Below are 16,384 nucleotides of genomic sequence, written 5' to 3'. Positions count from 1 at the left end.
GCTGTGGTTTGGACGAAAGCCTGACTGGAACACATCGAAACAACTATTTAAATGCAAGAAATTACTCAACTGTTGAAAAACTACTTTTTCAATGATCTTACCTAGAAATGGCAGGTTTGATATGGGCCTGTAATTGTTCATTACTGAAGCATCTAGATTATTCTTTTTTAAGAGCGGTTTAATGACTGCAGTTTTCAGGGCCTGTGGAAAAATACCTGAGTGAAGAGATGTGTTTACTATATGAAGTAGATCTGAGGCCATGCAAGGCAAAACATCTTTGAAAAATCCTGTTGGAATAATATCAAGGCAGCAGGAGGAGGACTTAAGAAGTTGTATAATGTCCTCTAGGTTTTTATCATTAATCTGATGGAATTGTGTCATGATGTCTGAATTGATGTTAAGTGGACACAGAGACAGCACATTTGCTGTTCCTGATGCAGAGGCACTGACTGCTTGTCTCATTTTCTGAATTTTGTCAGTGAAAAAGGAGGCAAAATCATTGCACGCCCTGGTGGTTAGAAATGCAGAGGCTACTGACACTGGGGGGTTAGTTAGTCTGTCGACGGTAGCAAACAAGGCACGTGCGTTGTTTTTGTTTTTGGTAATGATGTCAGAGAAGAATGATTGTCGTGCGTTTTTCAATTCCAAATTATAAAGGCCAAGTCTCTCTTTATAAATTTCAAAGTGAACCTGGAGATTTGTTTTTCGCCACCTGCGTTCAGCTTTTCGACATTCTCTTTTTTCTGTTTTAACGGTCATGGCCTTTCTCCATGGAGATATTTTCTTCCCAGTCACTTCCTTTACCTTAATTGGAGCAATGGCATCTATAACATTTTTAATTTTTGAATTAAAATGATCTACTAGCTCATCTACTGGGATGTTAGCAGGGGCAAGTGTGGAAGAAAAATTCTGAGTAAACATTTCCCTAGTATTTTCAGTTAAATATCGCTTTGTGGTTACCTCTTTTTGAACACTTGTGTGAACAGAAATAGAGCTCTCAAAGAAAACACAGGAATGGTCAGAGAGCGCAACATCAGTCACCACAACCTTAGAGATATTCAGACCCTTTGAGATAATTAAGTCCAGAGTGTGCCCCTTATTGTGCGTGGGCTCCGTCACATGCTGAGTCAGTCCATAGCTATCAAGAACACAAAACAGTTCTTTAGCCCCTCTGTCCTGGGGGTTGTCAACATGGATGTTAAAATCACCAACAATGACTAGACGGTCAAAGTCAATACACACTATAGACAGCAGTTCAGTAAAGTCATCAAAAAAGCTTGCACAGTATTTGGGTGGCCTATAGATATTTAGGAACAGAGCTCGAGAGGAGCATTTCAGCTGAAGGGCCACATATTCAAAAGAATCAAAGTTTCCATACGATGTCTTCCTGCATTGAAGGGAATCATTGAACAGAATAGCAACTCCACCCCCTTTCTTATGCATTCTTTCCTGACTCATAAAACTAAAGTTGGGAGGGGTTGATTCGATAAGAACAGCTGCACTGTTATTTTTGTTCAATCCAAGTTTCTGTTAAAAACATAAAATCAAGATTGTGCTCAGTGATAAAATCATTGATTAAAAATGTTTTTCCTGCCAAAGACCTGACATTTAATAAAGCTAGTTTAAGTTTGTTAAACACACTATCAGTCATGTTTTTTGTAACAAGCTGTGGCTGACATGGAATCACTGCTAAATTAGATAAACTCACACAAACGTTTGAGCGCTTCCTGTATCTAAGATGATTTACCGCTCTTAATCTATTACCTATCAACACAGATATCGGCAAAGCTACTGGCAGACAGGGCCCTGGCATGTCCTGGAAAGAGTTGAGAGTGCCATACGCCCTTGAGCCTGGACCCAGCAGATATCAGTTTGCAGATTGTTGTAGGAAGCAACATTTCATTGTATCCAAATGAAATAAAAGGTACAATTTTATTTTTGTGTCTTTTTCTTTTTTGTAGTTGAGGGAATAAAAAATATAAATACGAAATGTAACCACTTTCAACTAAAAATTCTAAGTTAAATAATTGGGAAAGCAATTAATATTACACAATATTTTAAGTAAAATCAACTTGACATGAAGTGCATTGTACTTCAAATAACAATTCCAGTCCTTGAATAATTTAAGTTAAAATCACTGAAGTTTTCCTAATGCGTTACTTAAAAAAATAGAAAGTGGTTGATTTAAAAATGTAAGTAAAATCAACTTGACATGAAGTGGATTGTATTTCAAATAACAATTCAAGTCCTTGATTAATTTAAGTTTAATTGACTCAAGTTTTCATAATGCTTTACTTAAATCACTTTCCTCTATTTTTGTAAGTAGATTCAACTTATCGGGGTTTACAGTGTGGAGAGGGTGAGACGAGAGCGTCTGTCAGTCATCCTAGTGGCCCCAGATCGCCGCTTGGCGCCGTGGTTCGCAGAGGTGACACAGATGATGGTGGGCCAGCCCTGGGCGATTACTCAGTTCTGGGGGGCGATGTCTCAGGAAGCAGATGAACGCCTAGTGGCAGCCGTGGACTGAACAACTGTTTGTGTGCTTTTGGGGGCGACGTGGCTGGTAAAGTTCTGTCCAAGAAACGCCTGGCAGGATGGCTCTGCGAGTGCATCTCACATGCCTACGGACAGGCGGGAAGAGCCTTCCCCACGGGGGTCCGTGCACACTCAACATTGGGTATGGCTGTGTCAACAGCCTTATTTAACACAGTGAGTGTGGAGGAACATATGTACGGTGGCGTCTTGGTCCACAACAGGTCCCTTCATAAGGTTTTTATCTCTTGGACATGTCTGTCTCCTTCTTATCATCTGTGCTTGCTGAGGCAACACAGGACTGGTGAGGGGGGAAGGGGCTGTGGGAACTATGTTGTTGGACGACAGGGCGTTTAGGCATCAGGGATCCACCCACTGTAACCATTAGAGTCCAGTAGAGGGCGGAGCCTGTGTGGGATATAACGGTGGATTACGTATTGTAACCCTAGTTATATAAGCACAGGTGGAGCCCTCTACTCGGGGCCCTGTCTGTCCTATGCTGCTGTGTGTGTTTGTGTCTGTTAATGTAAAAGCTAAAGGAATGGAGAAAACACATATTGTAAGATGCAAATATTTACCACAATTTATGAATTCCATGTGAAAAGTTAGGAATTCCTTGTCTCACCACACCGAGGCCTCTGACACCCTTTCATTAATCCTTTCAGAAGTAAATAGTTTTACTGTGTACAGGAAGTATAATGATGCTTCTAACAAAGGGGGATAGCTAAGCACGACAGCAAGATGTTCAACACAATTGGTCAGATCTTCCTTTGAGTACCTTGGCATAAGCTTTTCCTGGGTGGTTGAGCAACATGATACCTTGATATAAAAGAGGAGTTAGCCCTTGACCATCACTCAAGATTGAAGAGACATGTCTGCCAGAAACCTGAACAATGTCTAGAGCCTTTAATATTGCTGGGCAAATCTCATCCATACCTGGCGCTGTGATATTGGGATATGGGTAAAGCTTCCCTATAATCTTCCAACTTCTCATTATCCATCAACAACATTTTGGATGTGTTTGGGAGCCCTTCAAAGTGCCTGACAGTATCAGGATATCAGCAGCTCTCCTCCTGAGCTGAACACTCTGAAATCCTGTGTCCCTTTCCTGAGTCATCTGGGGGCTGCCAGACCTTTCTTGAGACAAACCAACAGTCACTCTCATTGGCCTTCCCAATCTCTTGCCTTTATGTTGTTTTTGTTTCAAAATAACCCTGGAACAACCAGGCCCAAAAGGCTAAATGACCTAATCCATTGTCTAGAAGCAAGTTGGCTTCATTGATCCTTTGACCATAACTCTGAGGAGCCACTCCCACAATGTAACTTATCAGCATGGCCCACTTGGTTTCAATACTTCACGAAAAATGATAATCTTTTAAGATTCTTTATACTGTAAAACCACTCTTGATGACTAGGAAAAAGTGGGCACCATAATCAAATAAGATGATCTCAATGCCGGGAATTACGAAAAAAATAAGTTGCATGGAAGTGATGAAGACTGAGATGAAGATGACTGCAGAAAACAAAGTAGAGCTTAGGGAATTCAGTCTTAGCTACAGAGAAAGTAACAGTAGGGGCAGGACGGAAGAGAAGAGATATATCAACATTGAGCTTTGCCAGAACACAGCAGCTTCTCAACACGTCTCTCTGCAGATGGAGACTTCCCAAATGGATGAACTCTGCTTTCCACAACTCTTCAACAACTCCTGCAGGAAGCCTACGCCAGCTCAGGCAGATGTCCTGCTCGCTTACATCCTGCAGTCCTTCATCGCTCTGATCACTGCAGCTCTCAACCTGCTGGTCATCATCTCTATCTCCCACTTCAGGCACAGACAAACTATCAGCTTAAGCTTGTATATGTTCATGATAGAAAATTAACATGATTTAGCAACGCATATATTCCTTTTCATGAATGCTTCAGATAATAGTTGTGCTGTTTTAAATGATCACATATTCAAACCTGACGTTGTGTGACAAAATAGTTGAAGCAGGCACTCCACAACAAATGCATATCCATTCAATTGCTTTTTTGTGTTTTACTGCTGTTTGTTGTTACAAGCTATTGTTGATAATCTTATTTATGATGATATTCTTCCTTTCCAGGCAGCTCCACACCCCCACTAACCTCCTCATCCTCTCCCTGGCTGTGTCAGACTTCCTTGTGGGCATACTTTTGATACCTGTTAAAATCATTTCAACAGAGGCTTGCTGGTACTTGGGTGACCTGATGTGTGCTCTGTGTTATATTGTTGATTTTATCATTACCTCTTCTACGGTTGGAAACATGGTGCTCATATCCATTGATCGTTATTTTGCTATATGTGACCCTCTACATTACACCACCAGAGTAACTCTGAACAGAACAAAAATCTGCATCTGTCTTTGTTGGATTTGCTCTGTTATCTATAATTGTCTAATTTTAAAGGACTTTCTGAGACAACCTGATTCACATAATTCTTGCCATGGAGAGTGTGTAATTGTCACTGACAATATCACAGGAGCTGTTGACTTAGTTGTTAACTTTATTGCCCCCATTACTGTTATCATAGTTCTGTATATGAGAGTGTTTGTGGTGGCTGTGTCTCAGAGTCGAGCCATGCGATCCCATGTTAAAGCTGTCACTATGCAACGTTCAGTTGGTGTAACTGTTAAGAAATCTGAGATGAAAGCAGCCAGGACTCTTGGTGTTGTTGTCCTTGTGTTTCTAATATGTTTTTTTCCATACTACACTCCATCCCTTATAGGTGAGGATATTGAAAATAGTAGTTCAACCTCACCCATTGTAGTCTGGTTGATGGATTTGAACTCCTGTCTGAACCCATTGATTTATGCCTTGTTATACCCCTGGTTTAGAAAATCTATCAAGCTCATTGTTACCCTTAAAATACTTCAGTCTTACTCGTGTGATTCTAAAATACTGTAATGACGGGCTGGGGTTGAGATATATTCTAAAAAGCCTTTGTTAAACTTGACATATGTTTGCTATTGTTGCTGAGTCAGAATGTGTAATGGCTGAATAAATATTAGACATTATTTAATGTAGTAAAACATATGTAACTAAAATATATTAAATAATTTGATACAAAATAAAACTGGAAGATATTACATTGTGTGGAAGAAGTAGTAGTTTTTGAACTTTGTGGACTTCAGCTCGACCAGTATTCTGATAATGATATGTTAATTTGTTAATTTTGTAGACAATATGCAGTACAGACTGATTGAGTATGTCGTTGGCAGAAGGTCAGTCTGCAACTTCAAACAAAAAGACAGAGCTGTCGCGTGTGTGTGTGTTTTTGTCTGTGTGTGAGAGAGAAAAATGAGAGACACATAACAGATTTGGTTCTCCAACACACTGACGATACCATTAAAGAAGAATACAAATAAATCTTGTTGAGTGCTAACACATGTTTATTTTACCATTGCCCTTGATTATTTACATGTATTGTCTATTAATATTTAGGCAATACCAATTAAAGCTTCAAGCAGTGATGATCGGGACCTCGCTAGGGCTGCTTGATTAAGGCAAAAATCATAATCATGATTATTTTGGTCAATATTGATATCACGATTATTAAATACGATTATTCATTGACTTTGAAAGCATCAATTTATTGAACTTTAAAAATAAATAAATACTGTTTTGAACTGTATCTTTTTAACAGTTGATTACCCTGAACTTTAAGTATAATTCTGAAAAACCAATACAAATATAAATAAAATAAATTATACATATATATCTACATTTAAATAAATAATATCAAATTAATAAATACCAATAAATAAGATCAACAAATATGTTGGGGCGCACTTCCACATCCTACTGAACATCATCAATATAATAAATACAAATAAATTAGATTATTGGCAAAGTATTCAGCAGGCCTTTGTCATAAAGGGCAGGCCAGGGTTCAAGTTATGTGGGAACCAATGGGAGCTGAGCTCCCATAAGGAGGGTCTGAGCTCCCATGAACGCAGTGAAATCATACATCTGTGGGGGTTGTTAATACATTACCAACTACCATTATTTTAATCACAAATAATGCATGTGTCAAAGTAACGAGTATTATTTACGTTAACGAGGTAAATAGGCTAAAAGAAAAACATGTTTTCCAAAAGAACTACGCATCGTATTCTCTCTTGAATGACAATATGCCTGCACTTCACCTCCAAGGTGCGCAATGAATTATTGCGCAATCTATGCCTGTGAGCGTGCTGCGCGAGCCGAGATGATGTGTTATGTGGTGTGCATAGTTGAACCTTTTCATATTTAAGTTTGTAGCAAGTTCGTAGACTGCTGCTGTGTGTGTGTGTGTGTGTGTGTGTGTGTGTGTGTGTGTGTGTGTGTGTGTGTGTGTGTGTGTGTGTGTGTGTGTGTGTGTGTGTGTGTGTGTGTGTGTGTGTGTGTGTGTGTGTGTGTGTGTGTGTGTGTGTGTGTGCGTGCGTGTGTGTGTCTGTGTGTGTTTGTGAGAGAGAGAGAGCGAGAGAGAGAAAAAGGAGAGAAGGTTTTACTGACACATATCAGATTTGGTTCTCCAAAACACTGACGATATAATATAACAAGAACAAAAATAAATCTTGTTGATAAACACATGGGGGGATTAAAATGTAGAAAAACATTCATAATATTTAGGCTGACAATTAAAAAATTAAACTTCAATCAGTGATGATCGGGACCTCGCTAGGGCTGCTCGATTAAGGCAAACGTCATATAATCATACATCTGTGGGGGTCATAAGCACGATTATTTTGGTCAATATTGATATCACGATTATTAAATACGATTATTCATTGACTTTGAAAACATCAATTTATTGAACTTTAAAAAAATAATAATAGTAATTTGAACAGTATCTTTTTAACAGTTGATTACCCTGAACCTTAAGTATAATTCAACTGAAAAACCAATACAAATATAAATAAAATAAATTATACATTTATATAAATAATATCAAATTAATAAATACCAATAAAGAAGATCAACAAATATGTTGGGCTGCGCTTCCACATCCTACTGAACATAATAAATACAATAAATACAAATAAATGTGATTATTGGCAAAGTATTCAGCTGAAGCCACATCTTTTTCAACTTCCCCAAGGCCTTTGTCATAAAGGGCAGGTCAGGGTTCAAGTTATGTGGGAGCCAATGGGAGCTCCCATGAGGAGGGTCTGAGCTCCCATGAACGCAGTGAAATCATACATCTGTGGGGGTCGTTAATACATTACCAACTACCATTATTTTAATCACAAATAATGCATGTGTCAAATGTGTTATTTACGATAACGAGGTAAATAGGCTAACAGAAAAACACGTTTTCCAAAAGAACTACGAATCGTATTCTCTCTTGAATGACAATATGCCTGCACTTCACCTCCAAGGTGCGCAATCAATTATTGGCAATCTATGCCTGTGAGCGTGCTGCGCGAGCCGAGATGATGTGTTATGTGGTGTGCTTATTGTTGAACCTTTTCATATTTAAGTTTGTAGCAATTAGAGTGCTGCTGCTGTGTGTGTGTGTGTGTGTGTGTGTGTGTGTGTGTGTGTGTGTGTGTGTGTGTGTGTGTGTGTGTGTGTGTGTGTGTGTGTGTGTGTGTGTGTGTGTGTGTGTGCAAACTCAGATTATAGCTCCAACCCTGGGGCAAGAGTAGTAGTACACATACCGCTTTCTTCCAAAAAGTGACAGGCGATGTGATAGGTCACACCTCTCCCTACTTATGCAAATGATATAAGTCCCGCCCCCCATTGCGAGATCCTTTGATGTGATTGGGTACAATTGTGCAAATGAGCTAAGTCCCGCCTCCCATTGTTCGAGATCCTTTGATGGGTGTTATAACAGGGTGTCTGGCCCCTGTCCCCTCACACCCCTTTGTAGTCTAGTCATTTGATGTGTGTTATAACAGGTAGGTGTGAAAAGCCCCCCTGTGTAGTGCCTTTTGTTGTCTAATTCTTTGATGTGTTGATTAAGGCAGACTCTTTGAAGTTATGTTGTCTGGCCCCTGCCCCTCAGAGTTGAATAATTAGCCTTTGATGTTTGCCCTTTGATGTGAGGTGTTATAACAGGCAGGTGTGATTTCACATTGGTGTGTTATAAGCCTTTGATGTTTATCTAGGTGTCTCTTTGAAGTTATGCGTGAGACTGTCTACCCGCCCCCTCCCAGCCTCTCCCCCTTTTCTCCACCCCTTCCGTATGGCTATCACGCCAGCAGATAGTGGGGGTGAAATTAGATGAAGATAGAAATACACTCAAACTAAATTAAAAAAGACAGGCAATTCCACTTACCAAGTCACCTTTCAAAAAAGAAAAATGGCAAGAGACGCCTCGAATGGGGTTTAATCAGCCTGTGACAACATACCGCCATCCGTCCGGAGCGCCAGTCAAGAAACGAATGCAGCAGCAGTGCGGGGTTCAGACGCCTACAGCCGAAAGATCTGTGCACAAACTTATCTCGTGCCCTCTATTGACCTACCCCTACCTTAAAGAACAATTAACACACAAACACACACACACACACACACACACACACACACACACACACACACACACACACACACACACACACACACACACACACACACACACACACACACACACACACACACACACACACACACACACACACACACACACGTTGGAGTTGCCCCTTGATGTGAGGGTTGAGATAAGCCTGGGATGTTAATCTATATGTTAATTAAGACACTCTCTATGAGATGAGAAGCGAGGGGATGAAGTTAGTTTTTAAAAAAAGAAATAAGCTGAAATTAAATAAAAACAGCCATTAATTTTCACTCACCAAGACACCTAAACACGTTATTGTCCTCTCTAGATTTGATTCAGGGTTTGTTTTAAATGATTTGTGCTGGCTATGGATGTTTCTTTTAAAGTTTTCGTGAAACTGTTAACTACAAGGAAGTATCTGTTTGCAAAGAGGGTATTCATATTCATTTAAAAGACCTTATTTCGTTTTTATTAGTGATAACTAAGGATGTTCTCTTTAGTTGTAGGATTGTGAACTAATGTATAATTACTTTTATTACCTATAAGAAAGTCTCTCTGAAGAGGGAAATAATACAATATCCTATTACCCCATGATCTTTTGTCTTTTTTATAATTGCTTTACCTACTATAAGGAAACCCCATATGAGGTTATGTGAGGTGGTATTATTAGAATTTTGCTGTATCCATAAAAGAGAAGTATCTTTAAAAATGTGTTTCTGCTCCATTCACTCCATGGCGGCTCCAGTGGGGCTGATCAGAACAAAGAAAAGTTGTAAACACTTAAAATACTTAATCAACAGAGGGTAAATTAAATTAGTCATTTACAACAGCTTGAACTGGATAAATGGTTAGTCTTTTTTCAAACATACCGTACGTTCTACATGTTAGTATATATGGCCAATCGATTTAGACCCTACTGCCCTAGACGCATGCCCTCAATAGGGAAGTCATGCTTTGGGAAGAGGTGTTTCATTTCACATATCCACCTTGATTGTTGTTGTGAGGGGTGAAGGAAGAGGGACGGGGGAGGACAATTCAGAGGATGAAGAAGCAGAAAACATAACGGACAGCACGTCAGTTTCAAGAAAGATAACACCGTGTTTATGCATGACATGCAAAATATCTTGAAGCCCTGTAATTTTTTTTTTTAAAAAAGGTACAAGTATATTGTGTTGAAAATATCGCAAAAAGTCGTAATATTGTATAATGTATTAGTTGCATGTTGTATTTTGCTAGAAATCACTATGTAGTTTTTCAAAAAATATAATGGAAAAAGGAGAGAAAGACAAAAAACAAAATATCACAGTATGTTGAAAAATATGAAAAAAGTAATGTTGGGTTTAAAATAACATGAAAGAAATCAAAGTAATGCCTCTAAAAAACATATTTATAAAAGTAATGTTAGTCATGTCAAGTTATCAAGACTGCTGTGTTTCATCGAAACAGTGTTAAAACCACAAACTTGCCTTTTATAGAGACATAAAGAAAACGAATTCCTTACAAATGAATGAATATTTTACCCGGTTAAAAAGGTTTGCATCCATTAAAGTGTAACTAAAAGTATCTTAGTAACACAAGAAAAGAGAATAAAGCATTGATGTCAACAGAACTGGATTGCTCCAATGAAATAATAAATAAATAATTTCAAAAAAGTGCTTTTAAAGAAAATGTATTCAGATAAAGTATTTGATTTTCAGAAATGTTTAAGGTTTTGCAAACATAACAAGTGTATCTTACAGTTCCTTTGTGAGAGAATTACACACAAATCTGCAGAGTGTCACTAAAAAGTGTTACACAGTGACTGACATTCTGTATGGGGGGTTCACACATGAGCTGCTGCAGGGGGAGGGCGTTGAAAAGGGGGTGAGTATGTTTGGCTCCCAGGGGGGTGGTGTGTTAAGAGTCAGATTCTTAATGAAATCTTTACACATAAATCTGCAGAGTGTCTGTAAAAAGTCTTAAAATAAAAAAACTTGCCTTTTAGAGTCAGAATCCTAACGAAATCTCCTCAAACAGAGTACTTCATGGTAGTGGTCCGCTTATATACGCAAAAGTGTATCTTGTCAGTAACATTCTCAGAGAATTTAAGCATAAATCTGTCAAATGTTCAAAACAGCCTTGTTTTCGCTGAAATAGCCTCAAAATCACAAACTGACATTAAGAGTCAGAATCCTAATTACATCTACTAAAACAGAGTACTTCCATGGAAGTGGTCAGCTTTTAAAAAGAATAGTGTATCTTTCAGTAACTTTCTCATAGAATTTAAGCATAAATCTGTCAAATGTTCAAAACAGCCTTGTTTCACTGACATAGCCTCAAAATCACAAACTGCCATTGAGAGTCAGAATCTTAATGAAATCTACGGACACAAAGTCTACTTCATTATCTACTTTTCAGATTTTAAACACAAAAGTGTATATGCTTGACGAAATCCACTAAAACAAAGTACTTCATGGTAGTGGTCAGCTTTTAAAAAGAAAAGTGTATCTTTCAGTAACTTTCTCAGAGAATTAAGCATAAATCTGTCAAATGTTCAAAACAGCCTTGTTTTACTGAAATAGCCTCAAAATCACAAACTGCCATTAAGAGTCAGATGCTTTACGGAATCTAATAAAACAGAGTACTTTCATGGTAGTGGTCAGCTTTTTAAAAATAAAAGTGTATCTTTCAGTAACTTTTTGAGAGAGTTAAGCATAAATCTGTCAAATGTTGAAAACAGCCTTGTTTTACTGAAATAGCCTCAAAATCACAAACTGCCATTAAGAGTCAGATGCTTTACGGAATCTAATAAAACAGAGTACTTTCATGGTAGTGGTCAGCTTTTTAAAAATAAAAGTGTATCTTTCAGTAACTTTTTGAGAGAGTTAAGCATAAATCTGTCAAATGTTCAAAACAGCCTTGTTTCACTGACATAGCCTCAAAATCACAAACTGCCATTAAGAGTCAGATTCTTAACGAAATCTAAGGACACAAAGTCTACTTCATTATCTACTTTTCAGCTTTTAAATACAAAAGTGTATATGCTAGACGAAATCTACTAAAACAAAGTACTTCATGGTAGTGGTCAGCTTTTATACACAATAGTGTATCTTTCAGTAACTTTCTCAGAGAATTTAAGCATAAATCTGTCAAATGTTCAAAACAGCCTTGTTTCACTGAAATAGCCTCAAAATCACAAACTGCCATGAAGAGTCAGATTCTTAACAAAATCTACGGACACAAAGTCTACTTCATTATCTACTTTTCAGCTTTTGAATACAAAAGTGTATATGCTTGACGAAATCTACTAAAACAAAGTACTTCATGGTAGTAGTCAGCTTTTTATACACAATAGTGTATCTTTCAGTAACATTCTCGGAGAATTAAGCATAAATCTGTCAAATGTTCAAAACAGCCTTGTTTCACTGAAATAGCCTCAAAATCACAAAATGCCATTAAGAGTCAGAATCCTAATTAAATCTACTAAAACAGAGTACTTTCATGGTAGTGGTCAGCTTTTAAAAAGAAAAGTGTATCTTTCAGTAACTTTCTCAGATAATTTAAGCATAAATCTTTCAAATGTTCAAAACAGCCTTGTTTCACTGAAATAGCCTCAAAATCACAAACTGCCATTAAGAGTCAGATTCTTAACGAAATCTACGGACACAAAGTCTACTTCATTATCTACTTTTCAGATTTTAAACACAAAAGTGTATCTTTCAGTAACTTTCTCAGAGAATTTAAGCATACATCTGTCAAATGTTCAAAACAGCCTTGTTTCACTGAAATAGCCTCAAAATCACAAAATGCCATTAAAAGTCAGAATCCTAATTAAATCTACTAAAACAGAGTACTTTCATGGTAGTGGTCAGCTTTTAAAAAGAAAAGTGTATCTTTCAGTAACGTTCTCAGATAATGTAAGCATAAATCTGTCAAATGTTCAAAACAGCCTTGTTTCACTGACATAGCCTCAAAATCACAAACTGCCATTGAGAGTCAGAATCTTAACGAAATCTACGGACACAAAGTCTACTTCATTATCTATTTTTCAGATTTTAAACACAAAAGTGTATATGCTTGACGAAATCCACTAAAACAAAGTACTTCATGGTAGTGGTCAGCTTTTAAAAAGAAAAGTGTATCTTTCAGTAACTTTCTCAGAGAATTAAGCATAAATCTGTCAAATGTTCAAAACAGCCTTGTTTTACTGAAATAGCCTCAAAATCACAATCTGCCATTAAGAGTCAGATGCTTTACGGAATCTAATAAAACAGAGTACTTTCATGGTAGTGGTCAGCTTTTTAAAAATAAAAGTGTATCTTTCAGTAACTTTTTGAGAGAGTTAAGCATAAATCTGTCAAATGTTCAAAACAGCCTTGTTTCACTGACATAGCCTCAAAATCACAAACTGCCATTAAGAGTCAGATTCTTAACGAAATCTAAGGACACAAAGTCTACTTCATTATCTACTTTTCAGCTTTTAAATACAAAAGTGTATATGCTAGACGAAATCTACTAAAACAAAGTACTTCATGGTAGTGGTCAGCTTTTATACACAATAGTGTATCTTTCAGTAACTTTCTCAGAGAATTTAAGCATAAATCTGTCAAATGTTCAAAACAGCCTTGTTTCACTGAAATAGCCTCAAAATCACAAACTACCATGAAGAGTCAGATTCTTAACAAAATCTACGGACACAAAGTCTACTTCATTATCTACTTTTCAGCTTTTGAATACAAAAGTGTATATGCTTGACGAAATCTACTAAAACAAAGTACTTCATGGTAGTAGTCAGCTTTTTATACACAATAGTGTATCTTTCAGTAACATTCTCGGAGAATTAAGCATAAATCTGTCAAATGTTCAAAACAGCCTTGTTTCACTGAAATAGCCTCAAAATCACAAAATGCCATTAAGAGTCAGAATCCTAATTAAATCTACTAAAACAGAGTACTTTCATGGTAGTGGTCAGCTTTTAAAAAGAAAAGTGTATCTTTCAGTAACTTTCTCAGATAATTTAAGCATAAATCTTTCAAATGTTCAAAACAGCCTTGTTTCACTGAAATAGCCTCAAAATCACAAACTGCCATTAAGAGTCAGATTCTTAACGAAATCTACGGACACAAAGTCTACTTCATTATCTACTTTTCAGATTTTAAACACAAAAGTGTATCTTTCAGTAACTTTCTCAGAGAATTTAAGCATAAATCTGTCAAATGTTCAAAACAGCCTTGTTTCACTGAAATAGCCTCAAAATCACAAAATGCCATTAAGAGTCAGAATCCTAATTAAATCTACTAAAACAGAGTACTTTCATGGTAGTGGTCAGCTTTTAAAAAGAAAAGTGTATCTTTCAGTAACGTTCTCAGATAATGTAAGCATAAATCTGTCAAATGTTCAAAACAGCCTTGTTTCACTGACATAGCCTCAAAATCACAAACTGCCATTAAGAGTCAGACTCTTAACGAAATCTAAGGACACAAAGTCTACTTCATTATCTACTTTTCAGCTTTTAAATACAAAAGTGTATATGCTAGACGAAATCTACCAAAACAAAGTACTTCATGGTAGTGGTCAGCTTTTATACACAATAGTGTATATTTCAGTAACTTTCTCAGAGAATGTAAGCATAAATCTGTCAAATGTTCAAAACAGCCTTGTTTCACTGACATAGCCTCAAAATCACAAACTGCCATTGAGAGTCAGAATCTTAACGAAATCTACGGACACAAAGTCTACTTCATTATCTACTTTTCAGATTTTAAAAAGAAAAGTGTATCCTTCCGTAACTTTCTCAGAGAATTAAGCATAAATCTGTCAAATGTTCAAAACAGCCTTGTTTTACTGAAATAGCCTCAAAATCACAAACTGCCATTAAGAGTCAGATGCTTTACGGAATCTAATAAAACAGAGTACTTTCATGGTAGTGGTCAGCTTTTTAAAAATAAAAGTGTATCTTTCAGTAACTTTTTGAGAGAGTTAAGCATAAATCTGTCAAATGTTGAAAACAGCCTTGTTTTACTGAAATAGCCTCAAAATCACAAACTGCCATTAAGAGTCAGATGCTTTACGGAATCTAATAAAACAGAGTACTTTCATGGTAGTGGTCAGCTTTTTAAAATAAAAGTGTATCTTTCAGTAACTTTTTGAGAGAGTTAAGCATAAATCTGTCAAATGTTCAAAACAGCCTTGTTTCACTGACATAGCCTCAAAATCACAAACTGCCATTAAGAGTCAGATTCTTAACGAAATCTAAGGACACAAAGTCTACTTCATTATCTACTTTTCAGCTTTTAATACAAAAGTGTATATGCTAGACGAAATCTACTAAAACAAAGTACTTCATGGTAGTGGTCAGCTTTATACACAATAGTGTATCTTTCAGTAACTTTCTCAGAGAATTTAAGCATAAATCTGTCAAATGTTCAAAACAGCCTTGTTTCACTGAAATAGCCTCAAAATCACAAACTGCCATGAAGAGTCAGATTCTTAACAAAATCTACGGACACAAAGTCTACTTCATTATCTACTTTTCAGCTTTTGAATACAAAAGTGTATATGCTTGACGAAATCTACTAAAACAAAGTACTTCATGGTAGTAGTCAGCTTTTTATACACAATAGTGTATCTTTCAGTAACATTCTCGGAGAATTAAGCATAAATCTGTCAAATGTTCAAAACAGCCTTGTTTCACTGAAATAGCCTCAAAATCACAAAATGCCATTAAGAGTCAGAATCCTAATTAAATCTACTAAAACAGAGTACTTTCATGGTAGTGGTCAGCTTTTAAAAAGAAAAGTGTATCTTTCAGTAACTTTCTCAGATAATTTAAGCATAAATCTTTCAAATGTTCAAAACAGCCTTGTTTCACTGAAATAGCCTCAAAATCACAAACTGCCATTAAGAGTCAGATTCTTAACGAAATCTACGGACACAAAGTCTACTTCATTATCTACTTTTCAGATTTTAAACACAAAAGTGTATCTTTCAGTAACTTTCTCAGAGAATTTAAGCATACATCTGTCAAATGTTCAAAACAGCCTTGTTTCACTGAAATAGCCTCAAAATCACAAAATGCCATTAAAAGTCAGAATCCTAATTAAATCTACTAAAACAGAGTACTTTCATGGTAGTGGTCAGCTTTTAAAAAGAAAAGTGTATCTTTCAGTAACGTTCTCAGATAATGTAAGCATAAATCTGTCAAATGTTCAAAACAGCCTTGTTTCACTGACATAGCCTCAAAATCACAAACTGCCATTGAGAGTCAGAATCTTAACGAAATCTACGGACACAAAGTCTACTTCATTATCTATTTTTCAGATTTTAAACACAAAAGTGTATATGCTTGACGAAATCCACTAAAACAAAGTACTTCA

General features: G+C 36.8%; 1 protein-coding gene across 1 annotated transcript; it reads left to right on the top strand.

The window, feature by feature from the left end:
• The first annotated feature begins 4,185 nt into the window (after nt 1-4,185).
• On the top strand, nt 4,186-5,455 carry LOC117467070 (trace amine-associated receptor 13c-like). The gene is made up of 2 exons (XM_034110650.1): nt 4,186-4,358; nt 4,636-5,455. The coding sequence occupies exons 1-2, from the start codon at nt 4,186-4,188 to the stop codon at nt 5,453-5,455; spliced, it is 993 nt and encodes a 330-aa protein (XP_033966541.1).
• The last annotated feature ends 10,929 nt before the right edge of the window (nt 5,456-16,384 follow it).

Source organism: Pseudochaenichthys georgianus, chromosome 21 (genome assembly GCF_902827115.2).
Source record: "Pseudochaenichthys georgianus chromosome 21, fPseGeo1.2, whole genome shotgun sequence".
Classification (NCBI taxonomy): domain Eukaryota; kingdom Metazoa; phylum Chordata; class Actinopteri; order Perciformes; family Channichthyidae; genus Pseudochaenichthys; species Pseudochaenichthys georgianus.
Note: the sequence above shows the minus strand (reverse complement) of the source record. Positions and strands in the feature narration are given on the sequence as shown.

Coding starts and splice junctions, on each gene's coding strand:
- LOC117467070 (XM_034110650.1), top strand. CDS start 4,186: ATGGAGACTTCCCAAATGGATGAACTCTGCTTTCCACAACTCTTCAAC. Junction 4,359..4,635: donor ATCTCTATCTCCCACTTCAG/GCACAGACAAAC, acceptor CTTCCTTTCCAG/GCAGCTCCACACCCCCACTA.